Raw genomic sequence first — 20,000 nt, forward strand, 5'->3', positions numbered from 1 at the left:
ACACATATACACTCCCCCACGTCCAACACACACACACACACACGCATATATACACCCCCCTCCCCCCCAACACACCCCACATACACTACCCCCCCCCCCCCCCCAACGCACACACACACCCCCCCCCCCCCCACCCCACACACACACACACACACACGTGTCTGCCATTTCTATTCATAAGAGGCCCTCTCCCTCTCTCTCTTTACCCCCTTTTAACGGCTCATAACTCACTCTGGCGAATCGTCTCTGGCATCGAGAGGCCTCTTAGCCTCAGCAGTTTCCCCACAAAGAGTTTCTTCCAGGAGTGGTACTGCATTAATATTCTACCAGGGGATGGTATTAAGATTGAAATTATTCCACGTATCTCTCTGTCTTTCTTGGACTCAGCTCACATGCTTGCATTCCTAATTGCGAGGTAATTTGTGAAGTTGGCCATGAATCCGAAGGAGGGAGGGAGGGAGGGGGGGAGTGAGAGGGGGAGAGAGGGGGATTTCTATATCAACACTTAATCAAGTGTGGCTACATGGAACTGTGGAGTCAAGAGAGTGGGTTTATCTGAGGTGTTGTGTTTGTGTTTCTCATCTCATGGCGAGAGGGCCGAGCTCAGAGGCACAATGTGTCCCTTCTGGCTGATCTTCTGGTCGTTATGGATACAAGGTGTGAACGATCAGCAGCAGAGTCGCCTACCGGTGTCCGCCCACGCCACATGACCAGCTGAACTATCTCTCATCTTTGATTCGCCGTCTCCGGGAGTGTCAGCCTACGGTGTGAAGTCAACGACTGGAGTTCGACCAATGGGGACGCAGCGAGCGTCACGCACAGCGGTTCTGGGAACCCACCTTTACTCACACTAATTAACTCCAACACCAGCAGTCTGTCAGTACTCGGGCCAGCTTCCGAGCGAGCGTGATTGGTTCTCGAATACTTGGATTTGCATTCGGGGGCTTACCGTTCGTTCCTGGCTCGTTTGGTTGGGCGGACGGGAGAGTGTGACGAGGCAGTTCTTCAAGCAAACATCTTAAAAAATTAAAAACTAAAAAACGCTACGAGATAAATGATGCAGGGGGGGTACACCGACCAGCGGAGGACAGAGCCTCTTCATTATCGGCTCACCGTGCCGGTGAGCACATCAAGGTGGCCTCCCTAGACTCTGAAGTCAGGTACGAGTACTATGGACTCCGAGTCAAGTTTTATCTAGGCTAGGTCTCTGTCTCTATCTCTCTCTCTCTTTCTCTTTCTTTCTCCCTCTCTCTCTCTCTTTTTCTCTCCTTCTCTCTCTCCTTCCCTCCCCCTCTCTCTCTCTCCAACCCTCCTTCCCACTCCATTAATCTTCTCCAGGCTGGTCTGACCATACAAGGGCTGACCCCCAAATAAACATTCAGTAAAATCAGCTAGCGTAACCACAGACATGAGTAATGTAAAACAGGCATTCCTCTCTGTCACTGTCAACCAGCAGTTGGTCTTGGACAGCGGTCCAGACTCCGCAGGACAATCCTATAGGGACATATGATATGGCTATGGGGGCTAACCGCAACATATGTAAGGTATTATTGCCTCTCTGTGCTCTAAGAGAGAGGGAGGAGGGGGAGAGTGGGAGAGAGGGAGAGAGAGAGAGAGAGAGACGGGGGAGTAGAGAGAGAGATATATAGAGAGAGAGGGGGAGGTAGAAAGGGAAAATAAGAGAGAGAGAGAAAGGGGGGGAGTAGAGAGAGAAAGAGAGAGAGAGAGTGAGTTTGAAACTATGAAACCTGACCACACAATGAAAAGCCTTCTCTTTTCCGTGGCTCTCATGTTCTCTGGGTTCTTCACTGTAGGTAACAATAGAGAAGACGCTTCCACCCCTGCCCTCCAAGACATGTGAGACTGTGTCTAGACTAACCGAACAATGCTACTGGTCACATTCATCATTCATAAACCTTCCTCATCCCTTTCTACAGTTTTTTTACGGCTGGGTTCCACTTACAGTCTTCGTGTAAAAGATCTGGGTCAAAGTTCTGTTGTTTTCTTTCAAACACTTGAGGCTGACTTCCGCCGTAGATTTAAGACCCATCTCTTCGGGCTACATCTTAACGGTCCCTCCTAAAGACCTCTTCACCCCCACTACCCCCCTGTACAAGTTTCTCTCCTGTTAAAAAAGAAAAAGAAAAAAAAGAAAAGAAAAAAAAATGTAATTTTTCTTGGCCCTAACCCCTAACCCTAACCCCTAACCATAACCCTGGTCCTAGCATTGATTACTTTATCTTATGATGACTGATGGATAGATGATTCACTTACTTGAACAAATGTATTTGAAGGCGTCTGCTAAATGGCATAAATGTAAATGTGAATGTAAAATGTAAGGTGTACTGGGTTTAACTTGCCCTGTGAAACAGAACCGAGACACGAGGCCCATAAGTGCACACCCTGCTCACCCAACATGCTAAATCAAGTGTACCAAAGGTGGTTTGATTCACATCAAATACTATTTCAGCCCAGGTTGTTAACATGCAAGCCCACGGGAGAGAAACTGAGATAGGCACGTTTTAGCGGTGAAACAATCAATCATGACAAGTCAAAATAATAATTCATCACAAATATTTAGCACACAGTCAAATTAACCTGCGAGATTTCACAGTAATTAATGTATTTATCATGAATGCCGTACAACCTACTCTGGCAATTTAATTAGCAAATCAAATCTGAGTGAGGGTAGCATCGATATTCGTAGCGTTCAGAAATGTAATTAATGTCAAACCGTGTGGAATGATGTTTGCATGCTTAACACTCGCCGCTCCAACGGAGGTCTACAGACGCAATGTGAAACTTAAGAATAAAAAGAATTCTGCCGTTGTGAAACCCACGTCTCCCGCCTTCCCTGACTTTTCCTCAATGTCTGTTTTAATATAACATAATAAGATAATAGCGTTGTTTTTAATTTCAATATCACACATACTGTAGCAAAACATCTGGCAGCATTGTCATGACTACCATGACAGCCAATATCTCCACGTCATGTCCTGAGGCGTGATTAACGCCTCACCGTAGCTTGACTCTCCTCATGGTGAACCTTACAGTTATGACTGGCCTTTCAACCGTAATGGCTATTAGCAACATTGACAGAAAGACAATAACAGTTATTTACAGGAAAAGCCAGCACGCACCCGGCCACAACGTAGTTTACTTCAGCCACAAGAATAGTTGACTTAATCCACAACATCGTTTTCCTCTCTCTCTCTCGACATCTCTCCTCCCGTGTGTGTATGTAGGCTACAGTATGTGTGTCTGTGTGTAAAAGCCAGTGAGGTTAATAAAAATACAGAAACAACAACGCAGAAAATGGGCAGTCAATGTGTAATGATGTGTGTGTGTGTGTGTGTGTGTGTGTGTGTGTGTGTGTGTGTGTGTGTGTGTGTGTGTGTGTGTGTCTGGCGGGTTTATCAAAAAAACAGTTACTGAGCTCAGCATTGTCCATTGCAACCTTACAGGTAGAATATGACTGCAAAGGCAGAAACTGAAACTTCTTCACATCAAGTTCCCTGGCAAACGAGCTGTTTGCCAAAACGGAACCCGAAAAAAATGATACGGAAACGTTCTGCCCTCTGTCAAAAATTAACAGCACGGGGAGAGCGGGTGATCAATCTGTAATGTGCTCCACCTTTGGCTGCGCGTTGAAATACGTCCGTCAATATGTTCTATTCAATATGTACGTAGCCCTTTAAAATACAAAATGTGGTAGTCTAATGATTATTATGCCCTGACCAAACACAACCAGTGTATTCTTTTTGTTATGGTATTGATCTAATTAAATTATTACACCGTTACACTAACGTCAACAAATGGACGTCTCCTGACCTCACTCGGGGTACTTAGTGATGAGGGCCCGGGGCTTCTGGTGTTCAAGACTAAAAAAGTACCGCAACTTCAATTTCCGAACATAAAACTAATAAAACTAACTTTAGAGAAGATAAAAGGCTAAATGTAATTTTTCAGCAGAGGAACTTATATGCGTCTGCCAGATATGGGATTGGCGTTAAGCTGAAAACAATGAGGATGAGGATTATGAGCAATCCGACGGAGAGGGATTGACTCATTCTATATTTGCGGTAAAGTGTGCTATTTACATAAGGATTACTCCAAAAACTACTGGAGTGAGTTGGAGGAAAATATTCCCAAAGCATTCGTCACACAGTTGGTAATCATTTTCCTCTTCACCAGTTGAAAAAGAAACTCAGCTATTGATTCAGAACAGACAGCAGACACAGAGAGAGCATTGAAATCCAAATGAAAAATACATTTTTCTTTCTGCAGAGGAATTTGCAGTCTGCAAATTGAAATCAGATCGTGTTGTTTTATTCATTGGGGAGAATCCCTTACACCTTTGTGTCTTGGAATGATGAAATTTGATTTGGTTATTTCCATTACCACTTTTCACATCAGAGTAACGTCTGATACATAAAATCCTTTTTCTCTATATGAAACTCAGATACACCCCCTTGTTCTCCCTACTCATCATGCCGAGGTCCCTGACAACAAAGCTGTTTCTTACAAGCAGCAATTCAGTATAAAACAAGATTTAACCAATTCAGGCTTTATCTATATTACATAGTGACAACCGACTCCAACTCCAGCCCTCGTCCTCTCTCTGGCCACTGCCGGAGACTTTGGAGTTTTAGATAGTTTAGATAATGATAATAATAATAATAATAATACATTTAATTTGAAAGCGCCTTTCAGAACACCCAAGGAAACTGTAGTATATATATATAACCTTTGACTGGTACTGTATATATATATATATATATATATATATATATATATATATATATACATACAGTACCAGTCAAAGGTTTGGACACACCTTGCCAAGAGTGTGCAAAGCTGTCATCAAAGCAAAAGGTGGCTACTTTAAAGAATCTAAAATATAAAACATATTCTGGTTTGTTTAACACTTTTTTGTTTACTACATAATTCCTTCATAATTCCTTCATAGTGTTCCTTCATAGTTTTGATGTCTTCAATGTTAATCTACAATGTGGAAAATAATAAAAAATAATATATATATAGCAAAGGAAACTAAACTAGTCAGTTGCCTAGGGATACACAAAAGAACACTCAGAGGAGAAACAGACAAGCTAACACATCTAAAAAAGGCAAGTGTGAAAAGATGTGTTTTCCAGCCATTAAATCAGAGGGTAAGATGAAGTAATCGCCACCTTGCTTTCATCCATCCATTATCCAATCTGCTCAGATCTACAGGGATGGCATAGTGCTACAAGGCATGGGGGCAAGGGGTCGGTTTACATTTACATTGAAGACATTTTTAGATGACTTTTATCCAAAGCAACTTACACTAAGTACATTTGTCTAAGTAGGTGAATCAACTATACATGAGTCATCGTAAGTAAAACCTCCGATAAGTAACATCGGCAATCACAGTGCTGGAGAAAGGAAGAACTTTTTATTTAATTGGTTAAGTTCAGGTAATGTAGTGGGTGTTGGGGGTGGGGGTGGAGAGGTCTGACAAGGAGTTTCAAGTTTATTTGTTATGTCTCATACACAAGTGTAGGGAGTAAAATTCTTGGGCTCAGTTCCTTGACAATGCAGCATACAAAATACAAATAATACAATAATACAAATAATACAAATAATACAATAATACAGATACGCAGTAGTGCAATGAGGTAGGACAAGACAATAAGTGACATAGTACAAAATAAGTGAGAGGGTTGGACAGTGACGATTGTTGGGGACACAAGACAATAGACACGACACAATTGCAGTATGAATAGTAGAGTAAAAAAGTAAAGTGTAAAAAAGTAAAGGAGGTAAAGTAGAGTAAAAAAGTAAAGGAGGAGCCCAGGTGGAGGCTACAGAGACGGGTCTTTAGTCTCCAGGTTTAGAACCCACCCAAATTCATCATCAGCCCCTCACTCACCTGCGGTTGAAAGGGTTGTCCCCGGGAATCACATGACTTCCTCCAGGCCCAACCAGGAAGCGGACGCGGTCGTAGAAGGGCTTGGAGGTGGGCATGGTGGAGGAGGAGGAGGAGGAGGAGGGTGACCCTTGACCCTGGCCAGCGAGGGTGGTGGGGTCAGGGGAGCCTCGGCAGTAGGTCTGACCCTGGCAGGTGCTCTGGGTGCAGCAGTCTGGGTCCATACAGTCCACCAGCCCGTCTGGAACCATAGGAACCAACATGGCGTCAGACCAACACATAGACAATGATGACACAGACCATCTTCTAAGGCTTCCGCTTATTATGCTTATGCGAGCACACAAGAAAGGAGGTCAACTAGAGATAAGGGTTAGGGGTTAAGGGTTAGGGGTTAGGGTTAACCCTAAGATGCACCATTTCATTGCTCTTACCCCCCTCGTTGTCCTTGCCGTCCGAGCAGAGCGTCTCCGTGGCAACGTCACATCCCAACCCTCTCCAACCTGATTGGCAGATGCATCGCCAGCCGTTCTGGTCCAGGATGCACCTGCCGTTGCTGTTACACAAGCCTGGGCAGCCGTCTGTCAAAATAACACATGTCAATCACATATACTAGCCAATCAGAGAACAGAGAGACAGGATGAGGGGAGGAGACAGGACAAGACCTGGACATTCATAGGTTAAAAGGACATGGTCAGTCATACACACTGGCCAATCAAGGGAGACAAGAAGGGGAGGGGATGGGATGGGACAAGACCTGGACACTCATATGTTAAAACGACATGTCAATCATACACACTGGCCAATAGGAGACAGGGAGACAGAGTGAGAGGGCAGGGACAAGACCTGGCCCTTCGTATTGGACAGGGGTAGGAAAGGGACAACAATGTAAAGGGTGAGTGACATCTGACAGGACAGGGGTGGGGTTGGTGGTGGGGTGTGGGGTTGGTGGTGGTGGTGGAGGGGGGCTAAGGGATGTTACAATACTGTAGTTTCACATGAGTTCTTTAGTAACTGAGTTCCACACTAACTAATGCACATTCATACGGACACTTGGAGTTCAATAGGCTGGTACAACCATACAGAGTCATACTGATCCGATTAACTTCCTTATATTGTACAGTACCAGTCAAAAGTTTGGACACACCTTCTCATTCAATGGTTTTTCTTTATTTTGATTATTTTCCACATTGTAGATTAATATTGAAGACATCAAAACTATGAAGGAACACATATGGAATTATGTAGTAAACAAAAAAGTGTTAAACAAACCAGAATATGTTTTATATTTTAGATTCTTCAAAGTAGCCACCTTTTGCTTTGATGACAGCTTTGCACACTCTTGGCAAGGTGTGTCCAAACTTTTGACTGGTACTGTATATTCAATTTTTTTTTAAAAGGTGCTGATCGATCAATATTTAGACACTTAGATCGGTAGATCCTGCAGTCCTCGGTACTCCAAATACCAGTTTCTCCCGGCACACTATTCATGTGAAGCTACAGCACACTAAAAGGGAGGACATGTACACGGACAGGTTGGTTGTTTTTCATCTCAACAGCTACAGTAAACGGTACTTAAAGGGATAGTTCACCATTTTTACAACTTGAAGTCGGATGCTTCCTGGTAACTTGAAAAGTAGCCTGTGATGACAGGAGAAACTGGCCTGTGAATGGCCGGTTTCGCCTGGCCCATAGACTACTTTCAAGGAACCCCCTGACAATAAGTTAACAGTGAACTATCCCTTTAATGCTAATGTTGACTGCGTATGATTGCATTCCTTTAACCATGGGCGGGGGGGGGGGGGGGGGGGGGGGGTGAACAGAGAGCAGACCAGGACTACAGTACAGAACTACAGTACCCACATTCTCTCAGCCTGTACTGTATTCTAACAGACAGAGAGAGAGAGAGAGATTGAAACAGGGAGAAAGGGGGGCTGAGCGTGTTAGCACCAGTTAGGACAGACAGGAATGGACAGAACAGAATCAGGGACTAGGAACCAGGAAGTGCAGACAGCTGAAACATCATGATAGACTGACTAGAACACACACAGGTGTACGCCGTGCTCGGAGAGGGGGGGGGGGACAGAGAGGCAGGGGGAGGGAGGGACTGTATGTGACGACAATCTCCCTGGGGGGGGCGGTTGTTGGATTTACCTTTATATCCTATCTTGACTGCTCCTATCATCATTGAGGAAAGGGAAACATTTGGAAAAGAGCATTACTGACTGTATCTCTCAGGGGAGGCCGGTGGGAGGTAGAAATCGGAGGACGGGGCTCATTGTAATGCATTGCGTTTGACACCGTTCCTTGTTCTGTTCCATGCATTACAATGAGCCCGGCCTCCGATTTCTACCTCCCACCAGCCTCCCCTGGAATCTCTATATGGCAGAATGCCTGAGACGGACACACACATTGGCTGAGCAGCATTACACAGGATTAAATACAAAGGGAAAGGTTTGTGGTTGTTGCTGGCAGAACACAGATGCATCTGACAACTGTGTATGAGATACTGTGCTTAGAGGCTTCTCAGGAGATTTTACGATGCATAAGATACAGACAAGACTATCTGTATGGCAGTTTTGCTGGTAGCGAGCGATTTTTGTCTTATTGTTTGTGGTGTTTGTTTCTTGAGCAGCAATTTTGCGATGATGGTGGAATCAAATAGCATGGTTGACAAGACTGAAATTCTGTTGAGGGAAGTGAAGTTATCTGCTCGCCCCATTTAAGGAGAGGGTTTCAATTGTCAGTATGTAAATGAAAGTAAATCTTGGGCGGTATCGATACCGTTCAGATAGGAAACAGGAAGATGAAGAGAGAGAAAAAAAGAAAGAAAGAGAGAAGGAGAGAAAGCACATTACCTGATACTCTTGAATCCAGAGCTTGACAGGTGAAGGAAGAGAAGGAGAGAGAGAGGGAGGGAGGGAGGGGGAGAGAAAGAGAGATAGAGAGGAAAATGGAGATAGTAGAGGCAGAATAGTTATAGTATTGTTAGTATGGTACTACACATGCACTGATAATACACACACCATGAAGAGAAGACAAGTCAGCAAGTAATAGTGGATCTCTGCTATACCAGCTGTAGCTACAGTTACTGTATCAGCCAGGGGAGGCTGGTGGAGGTAGAAATCGGAGGACGGGCTCAGTGTAATGCATGGAATGGAATGAGGAATGATATAAAGCACGTGTGTTTGATACCATTCCTCATTCCATTCCGATACCATTCCTCATTTTATTCCATGTATTACAATGAGCCCGTCCTCAGATTTTTACCTCCACCAGCCTCCCCTGATACCTTGATATACGACTTCAGGAGCTCATTCACCTTCAGAAATACAGCAGGACAAATACATATGAAACACTTTCTTCTTATTTTCCATCGGTACATTCACTGCATCCTATTACCACTGGCACGGCAGTGAACTCACAGGGCCTCTGGACTGAATAAAAAACGCCTTGGTAATCAAATTAAAAAAAAAAAGTTACAAAAAAAAGTAAAAATCTGAAAAGCGTCTAAGCTTATGGTATAAGACGAGGACAGGAATGCGTGGCAACAATGGAGCGGCCAGGGACGTGCTCGTCAGGGTCTCCCCGTGTAACGTGATTAAAGCAGCTTTGTGTGAATGGAAGCTATTCAGAGGCCTGCAAGAGGAAAATAAGCTGCTAGTCCTTGTGTTAAAGAATAGGTAAATTGCTGCCTATTCATCCCCGGCACGGCCTCAGAGAGGAATTAGTCTCCTGACGGGGGTTTGGAACAGGAAGAGTGTGAAAGGATGGATCATGGTCTCTCAATGATGAGGGAGAGATTAATAACATCAGGAATGTGACCCCTGATGCCTTCCGTCCTTCCTCCCGCAATCTCTCTCTCTCTCTCTCTCTCTCTCTCTCTCTTTTTCTCTCTCTCTCTCCCTCTCTCTCTCTCTCTCTCTTTTTCTCTCTCTCTCTTTCCATGTCTCTCTCTCTCTCTCTCCCTCTCTCTCTCTCTCTCTCTCTCTCCCTCTCTCTCTTTATCTCTCTCTCTCTCTCTCTCCCTCTCTCTCTTTATCTCTCTCTCTCTCTCTTTCTTTCTCTCTCTCTCTCTCTCTCATCCCTATAGCAACTGATTCAGGCCCCCACTCTGAAGAGAGGAATATGTACATCTATAATTAGGGTTCAAGAGTTTGTCGAGTCCAGGCCCATTGTTTCAATGAGATGATGATGTCACCGAGGGGTTTGGGAGCAGGTACTTCATCCGCGATGTCAGGGATTAATCAGCACTCTTGACAGGGCCGGGGTGTAGAGGAAGCGGAGGGTCAAAGGTCAAGAGGAAGCGACATCACAGCGACTCTTATTATCCCCATTAAGGTGCACTGAGGCAGTCCTGTCGGAGCCAGGCTTATGCCTGGGTGACTAAACGAGATGAGACCCCAGGCTTGGCCTGCCGTCCCCCTAACACCTGACCTAGGTTAAGCGCCACGATGATTATATGTAGCGGGAAATCGGAAGCACGTTCTACGGACGGAGGAAATGAGGGGAAGTAAACGGTGGTGTCGGGTGTCAAGGACAGAGAGGATAAGATGGAGTCAAAGAAATATAAGGAGTGTCGGGGTGATAATGTTTTTGACAAAAGTAAGTAATAATAGTATGAAGCAAATTAATAACGGAGTATATCCTCGACTCAGGATCGAGTCACACTAGTATGCAATCAGAAAGGTTTGAGAGGAAAAAAAAAGCAAGTCTTCGATAAACATAGCAGGGCGCGTTTCACCAAGCCTGAGCGGGTACATGGGTATGGCCCGACAGTTCCATAGCGGGACTTATATTAAATATAAATACTTGCGCACACAAAGCTTTACCTTTAAGATTTAATGTCGACGATCCGATCTGTAACCGTTACGAAGACACAATATAAGTTGATCTGCGGGGCTTGTATCCCCAGCACCACGAGTAGAAACAGCATGGTGGTGTGTGTGTGTGTGTGTGTGTGTGTGTGTGTGTGTGTGTGTGTGTGTGTGCGTGCGTGCGTGCGTGCGTGCGTGCGTGCGTGCGTGCGTGCGTGCGTGCGCGTGTGTGTGTGTGTCTTTCTTACCGATGGTGCAGTGTTCTCCGGTCCAGCCCTGGTGACAGTCACACTTGCCCTCCCTGCAGACGCCGTGGTCGGTACAGCGCGGGTGGCAGTCCCGCTGGTCGCACTCCGGCCCCGCCCAGCCCTCCTCGCAGTGGCACGTCCCGCTGACACACGCGCCATGGGGGCCGCACTCCACCGCACACACCTCTGATGCAACCAGAGACACGGGATGAAGACACACATGGCACACAAACATCCAACGCTTTTGCTCTGCCTTTGAATGCCACCACATTGTTAGTGTTTGGTTGTTTAGTACAGGGATCTGCTGGGGTGTGTGTGTGTGTGTGTGTGTGTGTGTGTGTGTGTGTGAGAGAGAGAGAGAGCTGAGGCAGCTGTGCTAGTTCATTCTTTCCTTCCTTAATTTTTCCTCCATTTTTCTTCCTTCCTTCCTTTCTTATATATGTCCTATTATCCACTCTAGATTCTGAAGAGCGTGAAAACAAAGACACACTAGCAAACAGAAGAGCGAAACAGAAAAACTACATTTTTAATTTGTTGTCATCTTCTCCTTTTGTTCTTAGCGCGACTGACAAGAAGAGACTGAACACGCTTTTGATGTCGGACTCTATCAGTTACGCAAAGCAGAACCCCGCGCCATTCTGAAGGAAAGAGCGAGCGAGAGACACATCTTCAGTCTGGCAGGCTTTCGGATGATAAGCACTTAAAGGTACTTCAGTCACAAAATATGTATCAGTGATTTGATCGTGGACTGGAGGGACAAACGCCAGCTAGAGATATCTTCAGTCAGGCTTTGGGATAAGTGGGAGGCTAAGGCCAACTCAGTCACAAGATATCACAAAGAGTGTAAGAAAGTAAGATCAACGACTTATGACTCAGCCTCGTCGCCGTCTCGTCTCAGGGACGTGGAACTGTCATTACTCAACCAACAGGTGCTGCTTAGCGCTAAAAACAACACTAAAAGCTCAGTTCTAAGTGGGAAAAACCATGGAAACCATTCATTTACTGGGACTGTCAGAGGCTGAAGAGAGCTTTGAAACGTCACCAGAAACGTCATCCCGCTCCCTACCCCTCTCTCTCTCCCTACCCCTCCATCCCCCCCCCCCCCCCCCATTGCCACTATGTTAAGGGACTGCTGTATTCATCTGCCTCTGAATGGAGTTTGTCTTCGATTCAGAGACCTTGGGTGGGGCCTGATTAAGACCTTGGCGGGGTCTGATTAAACCCTGAGAGACGACACAAAGGAATATCAACCATCCCTCTGGAAAGGACTCGTTCGATTCCGAGGGGGGCCCCCCCCTTCCATAAGAATCCATGTAATCAATTTTTCATTAGCGAAACAGTGTTTATCTGCCTTTACCATAGCCCTGACTCCAGCAGGATGGGGGGGAGTGTGGGGATAGAGGGTTTGGGGAAGAGAGACGGTACAGTCAATCCACATCCTGCGCTTGTTAATTAAAGTTTATTTAATTGAAGAGGAACTGCCTGTGATAATTAAGAGAGAGAACTCTCTCTCGCCCAGGTGGGGAAAAAAAGAGTTTGGATGCTGCCAAGGCTAACCGCTATGCGCTAACCTCATCCTTCAGTGCTCAGTCCTGGCATCGACAGGCAACGGATGTTCCGCTGACAAAGAGAAATGTGTGTTGAATTTCGAGAAGCCTTTTCACAGTATAACAAATGACTTTACTTAAAAGTTTGTTGTCAAATTAAAACAAAAGCTCCTTGCTGCTCTGAACAATCATTCCTTTTTTGCATACTCATTCATCATTTTTAATTCTAAATTTCAAACTGTTTAAGACAGGCTTTGCCCAGATTTGGTTGGATTTCAGCCTCAGAATAAATGCAATCCTTAGTCACAATTACATCTAGACAGACAAACAAAGCAACTACAGCAAATCAACTGCAAATTACAACACATTAATACAACCTTGTTCCCAGAGTAATTACCGTGTTATTACACAGGAATTAGGGCAGCTTAACTCATTCAGTGCCGAGGGTGAATAAAGTTGCCCAAATGGTCAACATTCTAGAGTGCCAAGGGTGACTTTATTCACCAAAAATGCATAAATTATGATGCTTCCTTTTGTAGCCAATCAAAGTATTGTTTCTGGGTAAATACCACTTAAAACACTAGGTTTAGGTGGTGAGTGTTCCGGAATTCTTTGGCAGTTAGTGAGTGAATGTAGAGTATAGATGGGAGTAAGGTAATGCTGTCTGACCTACAGAGCAGTCGGTTCCAGTCCAGTTTAGCTCACAGACGCAAGCTCCGGTCTCGGTGTGGAAGGTTCCGTGGTTGGAACACTGTTCTGGACACGTGCTCTTCAGAATCTCACACAGTCTTCCGCCCCAGCCAGGGTTGCAGTGGCAGTCGCCATGGTGACAGGCGCCATGGCCCGAGCAGGACGGGTCCAAACAGTCCACTACGGAGAGAGAGCGGGGACACACAGAGCAGGGACACAAGGAAACAACTACTGTATTAGCTGGGTTGAGCAGAGACCGGAGCAGAAGACAGCATGTCCATTGAAGCACATGACCAATAGAGTTAAAGTCCACACCCCTTGTCAAAATGTTTAATATATTTAATTCATGATTATTATTATTTTTCTTCACTGATCTCCTCAGCCTGACACATTCAAAGGAAAACAAACATTCTAAAAATGTCCAACAATTTATTTAAAAATTAAAAACTGAGAAGACCTGCTTGCAAAAGAGTACACTCCCCTTGCTGTGACTTACCTAACATATGCTCAAATGTAAAAATGTCAACAAATCAACATCCTCTTCAACAGGTTGCTCAATAAGTTAAATAAATAAGATTAACTATGAACGAAAACAAAACAAAACAAAATACTAGTTTACTAGTATTTACTTAGTTTACTAGGTTTACTATTTAGTTGATTGATCAACTGATCATGCCTAACCGCCACGCAAGTCGTAATTCACGTAACTCTTATGCAACGTACTGTACCTTACATAAAAAAACAACAGGTGGTCAAACGTTGGTATAGCCAGATAATACAATCCCCCATAGAGAGTATTTCCTTGGTCTGCAGAAACGATCCCCCAGAACGTAATCATTTGGATACAATGTTGGCTTTAGTATTTGGTTGATTGATTAATTGACCAATGGCCAGAGACCATAGACCACTTCCTGTAACAACATGGCAGAGTGAAGGAATCTCCGCTGCCAACCAATAGTGTCCTTTTCTCCTCTTAATTCACTTAACAATAAGGCCAAAAAACGGGATTTAATTACCCACTGCACTCAATAACATTGTCCACGTCGGGGGCCAGTGACCCAGAGATGTAAATCTGAGCCGTTAATTGCCTCTGTGTCTGAACGGGGGATCAATAAAGTTCAACTGATTGAATAAAGGAAGAAAGCAGGAGAGGTTGAGGAGAAAGAAGTGAGAGGCCTTTTCTGTAGAAAAGAGAAACAGACCCCTACCTGAACGATTGACTCCAACAGGTGCCCTATTAGCAGGAAGGCACGCAAGCCAGGGCTTTGGTGGACCACTTAGAATCAATCCTGATCTATAACCGTGGCTAAGCGTTCGGAGAGAGCTAATGCTACCGTATATACAGCGTATTGATATGGGCTATACAAGAATGACACGCTTGGTGAGGTTGAAAACAAAGCAGCGATGGAACCGCACACAACCCCCGAAAGGCTTGTAAAATCAATGCATTATCTTTTCTCGTCTCCAGCTACAGTTCAGTCCATTTTATTCACCTGGGTATTTATTTATCTTTTATCTATCCAGGTAAGTCCCATTGAGATAGAGATCTATTTTGTAAGGACCCTCTGACCAGTACTCTACTTTGGACCCACTCCCATCAATATAGAAATCTATTTTGCAATGGAGCCTCTCGTCTCCAGCTGAGTTCAGTCCAACGTTCAGTCATCTATTTATGTATCTGTCTACTTGTTTATCCTTCATCTTATCCCATTGAGGTAGAGACCTTGACCAAAAGGTGCCTATCTTCCGCCGTTGACTGAAGACCCATCTCTTCAGGCTACATCTTGACTGTCCCTCCTAAAGATCTCGTCATCCCCACTACCCCCCTGTACAGTTTCTCTACGGTAAATAAACATAAAAAAAAGTAATTCTTCCATCTTCTAGCATTGTGACTGCGAATGGCCCCTGGTCCTGGCATAGATTTGTTTTTCTTATGACGACTGATGCATAGATGATTCACTTACTTTGACAAATGTACTTGTTGTAAGTCGCTTTGGATAAAGGCGTCTGCTAAATGTCTAAAATGTAATGTAAATGCAAAAGAGGCAGCAGCAAAAATTCTGCGGAGCATCCTGTTACTGTACCTTGGTCACAGCTGTTCCCCTTGTGGCCTGCGTTGCACACACAGCTGCCGGCCACACACACACCATGACCGGCACACTGGGGGTCCACACACTGGGAGATGGGGACGTCACACTCCGTGCCCTTCCACCCGCTGTAGCACTGACAGCGCCCTCTAGTGTACTGGCCGTTGCCACTGCAGAGGACTGGACAGGCCGCTGAGGGAGGGAAGCAAGGAGGTGGTCAGTAACTCTGTGAATGGCCGTTTATGACGGGTTGCGGTGGGTGGTCCACTGTGAGGCTGGGGTGATAGGTGTGAATGTTATGATCCTGTGCTAGAGGGCTTGAGTCTGTTGTTCTTGATGTAAAGCACTTTGAGATCATGGTCATTGTGAAAAGTGCTATATCAATACATATGATTGATTGATTGATTGATTGAAAGTACAGGCGTGTGGTTCAGTGTGGAGCGACAGGGTTCAGTTTGATGTGTTCCAGTACAGTTAAAGTGCTTTGGACTGGTTTTGTGTTCGTTTTTTTGTTTTTTTAAACTGTTTTTGTCTCCACCAGCCGCCCCTGATTAAGGACATACGTACCTCTGGAGCAGTATGGCCCAATGAACCCTGGGAAACAGTGGCAGGACCCCGACACACACTCTCCATTGCCATAGCAATTATGCGAACACTCCATCACCGACTCTGTGGGAAGGAGAGACGTGCGGTAAACTGAAACACACAGCCTCATCACAATTCCACAGCAACCTCCCCAGCACCAATTACAGGTGGCCAATGTGAGCATCTCGTATCTATAATACCTACAATTGTATAGTAACAAGCAAGAGATGTGTAATTCCTGCTATTTATCCATGTCCCACTGAGCCTCAAGCTCCCATAACACATGATTATTGTTGCCTGTCTGTACACTCCAACTGTCTCCCAACTATCTCCACCAAAGAGCTTGAGCATGTTTAGCAATCGCAACAGTGTCTGTTTCCTCTTTTTCCGCGGTACGTTTTTTTCACTTCCCTGTCTGAAGGTCTCCGCTGAATGACTGATCATGCCCACACAAGACAGCTGGAGAACCTCTCCGGTGTTTACAGCCTTCTAAATCCTCTCCGACTTGAAGTTAATCTGACATCTATCCCACTGACGGATCGGCTGCTCCTTCAACAGACCATCGCTCATAAAGGCCACGATCCCCCAAGACCCAGTGGAGGAGGTCGGGAGGGGAGAGGGGGTGGAGGGGGAGGGGGGGTTGAGCAGAGGGGGTGGATGTGGAGGGGAGGGGGGGGGGTTGAGCAGAGGGGGTGGAGGTGGAGGGGAGGGGGGGGGGGGGGTTGAGCAGAGGGGGTGGAGGTGGAGGGGGGGGGGGGGGGGGGTTGAGCAGAGGGAGGGGTGGTTCATTTCGATTGTGTTAAGGGGGCAAACTGTTTTGTTATTGCTTTGGAGTTTTATTGTATCTCTCCGCTGTCTCTCATCACCTACCTGGCAATTATGACCTCTGATGGTCAATAACTTCATATCTTCAGAAATTGAAATATCGACCGAATTCCCAAAGGAATAGCAACACATTCACTCAAGCCTAACCCAAGCCCCTTCAACATAACAGGAAAGATCCTGAGCCAACACAATAATGAGGTGTCTGATATAATGGAGAGTTCCTTGCATGTTTAAGAAGAGGATGTGTTCAATGCCCAAACACATACAAGTTCACAGCATAGACACATACGAGTTCACAGCATAAACACAGTCAATTATAATTACAGGATGTGAAATTACTTGTTTATGTAGGTGTCTGGTTGTGCCAACTACCTAATCACACATGCTCTCACAGTTGTTGAAGAAAAAAGAGGACCTAAAAGTCTCTCTCTCTCTCGCTCGCTTATTTGGCTTTATTGGCATGACAATTCATACAATAATAATAATGATAATAATTGTTAAAATAAAAATAAAATAAAAATTCATATTAATGAATGAAAATCCCTCTCTCTCTCTCTCTTTCTCTCTCTCTCTCTCACACACACACACACACACACACACACACAATATTTGACACACTGGGACAATGGTGCAGTCTCTTACCCAGGACAATGGTGTTGTATGACACTGCCTCCAGGCTCCTCCCATCATTGTAGAAAGCCAGGTGCCACACCCCCGAGTCCAGGTATTGGATAAAGCCGGCCTGGTGGAGGCTGATTGGTCGATCCATCCTCGCCCAGGTCTCCGGTTCCGTGGGAGTCCGCCTCTCTTTGGCGATGAGTCTGCTGCCGTCCAGCAGCTCCACAAAGTCATACTGGATCACACACACACACACACACACACACACACACACACACACACACACACACACACACACACACACACACACACACACACACACACATACACACACACACACACACACACACACACAGATACACAGACACACAGACACACACACACACACGCACACATTAAAAAAGGATTTAGTATGGGGAATGCAGCTCGCGGAGGACCAAAGCAGCCCCTTTCCATTGACTCTGCTCTGATGGGAAATGAGGCATTAAGGAAGAGGGCAGGGGAAGTCAACACAGTGTGTGATTTAAACCCTACAGAGGGGCGCTGAGGGGCAGAGAGGGGATATTAACCTGCCGGATGCACTTGTCTTTGTGTTGGCGGCCAGAGAGGGAAGCAATAAAACAGATCAAGCTCCAAGCCCCTGAACTCCCAGCTCAGTTTATAGTGCTCGCCAACATCTCGATTAGCCGGCGTGAAAACCCAATCCCCCCCACCCCCCCCCCCCCCACCTTTTAGCCTCATCTCAATCTAACAATGAGAGCTGGTAATAGAGGAGAGGCCCGGTGCGGCCGGGCCAGGGCCCAGCACGCCGCGACCCCAGACCCGGCCGACCACCAGGAAAGCCTTAAAGCTTGTAAATTCAAACAAGCGTCAAAGGTTTAGTCTATCAGGAATAGAAACAACAAGCTGAGGCGTTCCGATAGTCAATAACAAACAGAGGAAAGTCTATGTGTGGAGGGTGCGCTGATGATGATGATGCACTTTAAAGTTGCCCCTCATTCCTCCTCTACTTCTCCTCTCTCTCTCTCTGAGCTGTGAAAGTTTCTCCTTCTTGTTATTCCTCTTCTTCTACTTCTCTCTCTCTCTGAGCTGTGATTTTTCTTCTTCTACTTCTCTCTCTCTTTCTGAGCTGTGAATGTTTATTCTTCTTCTTCTTGTTCTTCTACTTCTCTCTCTCTTTCTGAGCTGTGAATGTTTCTTCTTCTTCTTCTTCTTCTACTTCTCTCTCTCTTTCTGAGCTGTGAATGTTTCTTCTTCTTCTTCTTCTTCTTCTTCTACTTCTCTCTCTCTCTGAGCTGTGAATGTTTATTCTTCTTCTTCTTGTTCTTCTACTTCTCTCTCTCTCTCTCTGAGCTGTGAATGTAGCCATCCGTCAATAGCTCTCATTGGGGTCTTTCATGCTTAGTTAAGTAAACACATCGATTTATCTCCCTGCAATTTAACGGAGGGTTTTTCTGAGATGAACAATCTCGACAGACTCGCTGTCCGTCCGGCATCGACAGACGACAGTCTTTAATGTCGACTCTAAGGCGTGAAAGGAATGGTCTTTTCATTAGAAACTCTGTTTTTTGTTGTGTTTGATTTTGTCTAGTTTCTTCCACCGGACGTGTAATTCCCTTTCCTGTCGCCATTTGAATTGGACTTTGTTTCTTTTCCCGATAATGGTCCCTTTCCATAGACTCCTAAGAGGATCTAAGAGGCCCTCCTTCACCGAGAGTGAATGTCAAGAAGGTGGTCTTTGAAACCTTTCGCTCTTTTCGAGTGCAGTGGAAAATGACCATAAAATTGTTTCAGTATAGGAAGTTGTTTCTTAAAGGTTCGGTGTGTAACATTCAAGCTTTCTAAAAGCTTCCTAATGGTTGTAATGACTATGGGGCCAGGGGTGTTCTAGGGGAGGGCGTTCTAGGGGAGGGGCCAGGGGTGTTCTAGGGGAGGGGCCAGGGGTGTTCTAGGTGAGTAGACTCACTGATGTTTGGCTTTCTGTCTCTGGTGGCTGCCTCTCTTATAATCCTGCATGCATGCAGTAAACACAACAGATAATGTCTGACACTGCCATTTCGCAAATCCTTTCCGGGGGGTTATATTACTATTAGGAAGGATGTCATTGTTTGGAACTTCAAGAGGGCTCAGATTTCCGACAAACCTACACCAGAGGTAGCAGATTTCCGACAAATCTACACCCTGCTCCTTTAAGAGATGTAACTGTTAAAAACCTCTATTTATTTTAAAACTTCACCAAATAAAACCTCTATTTATTTTAAAACTTCACCTAATAAAACCTCTATTTATTTTAAAACTTCACCAAATAAAACCTCTCTTTATTTTAAAACTTCACCAAATAAAACCTCTATTTATTTTAAAATTTCAACAAATAAAACCTCTATTTATTTTAAAACTTCACCAAATAAAAACCTCTATTTGTTTTAACACTTCACCAAATCAAAACCTCTATTTGTTTTAACACCCATCTGGCACGATGCTACCAGAGCGCCCAGCCTGGAACTATAAGGTTCTGTGACAGCTTCTACCCCACGGTCATGAGACTGATGAACGGTCAGTTATCTTGTTGATCACTGACTCTGCCACGCACACATGCACACATGCACACCTGCACACACACACACACATGTTTTTAGCATTTAGGAAGCTATTGTACTGTGTATAACACTGTTGAG

At 45.1% G+C, this 20,000-nt stretch overlaps 1 protein-coding gene across 2 annotated transcripts in view; it reads right to left on the reverse strand.

Annotated features, from left to right (window-relative positions):
• Positions 1-20,000, reverse strand: part of LOC310815810 (teneurin-3) — a gene marked incomplete at its 5' end in the record, with an annotated part of 114,626 nt that overhangs the window by 38,544 nt on the left and 56,082 nt on the right. For both annotated transcript variants that reach the window (XM_083685742.1, XM_083685743.1), the window contains 9 exons: positions 5,915-6,152; positions 6,343-6,489; positions 8,063-8,086; positions 8,767-8,787; positions 10,974-11,159; positions 13,190-13,390; positions 15,295-15,489; positions 15,865-15,966; positions 17,350-17,560. In XM_083685742.1, the coding sequence (XP_083541868.1) occupies positions 5,915-6,152; positions 6,343-6,489; positions 8,063-8,086; positions 8,767-8,787; positions 10,974-11,159; positions 13,190-13,390; positions 15,295-15,489; positions 15,865-15,966; positions 17,350-17,560 (1,325 nt within the window). The remainder of the gene's footprint in view (positions 1-5,914; positions 6,153-6,342; positions 6,490-8,062; positions 8,087-8,766; positions 8,788-10,973; positions 11,160-13,189; positions 13,391-15,294; positions 15,490-15,864; positions 15,967-17,349; positions 17,561-20,000) is intronic.

Source organism: Argentina silus, assembly GCF_951799395.1.
Source record: "Argentina silus genome assembly, chromosome: 15".
Lineage (NCBI taxonomy): Eukaryota > Metazoa > Chordata > Actinopteri > Argentiniformes > Argentinidae > Argentina > Argentina silus.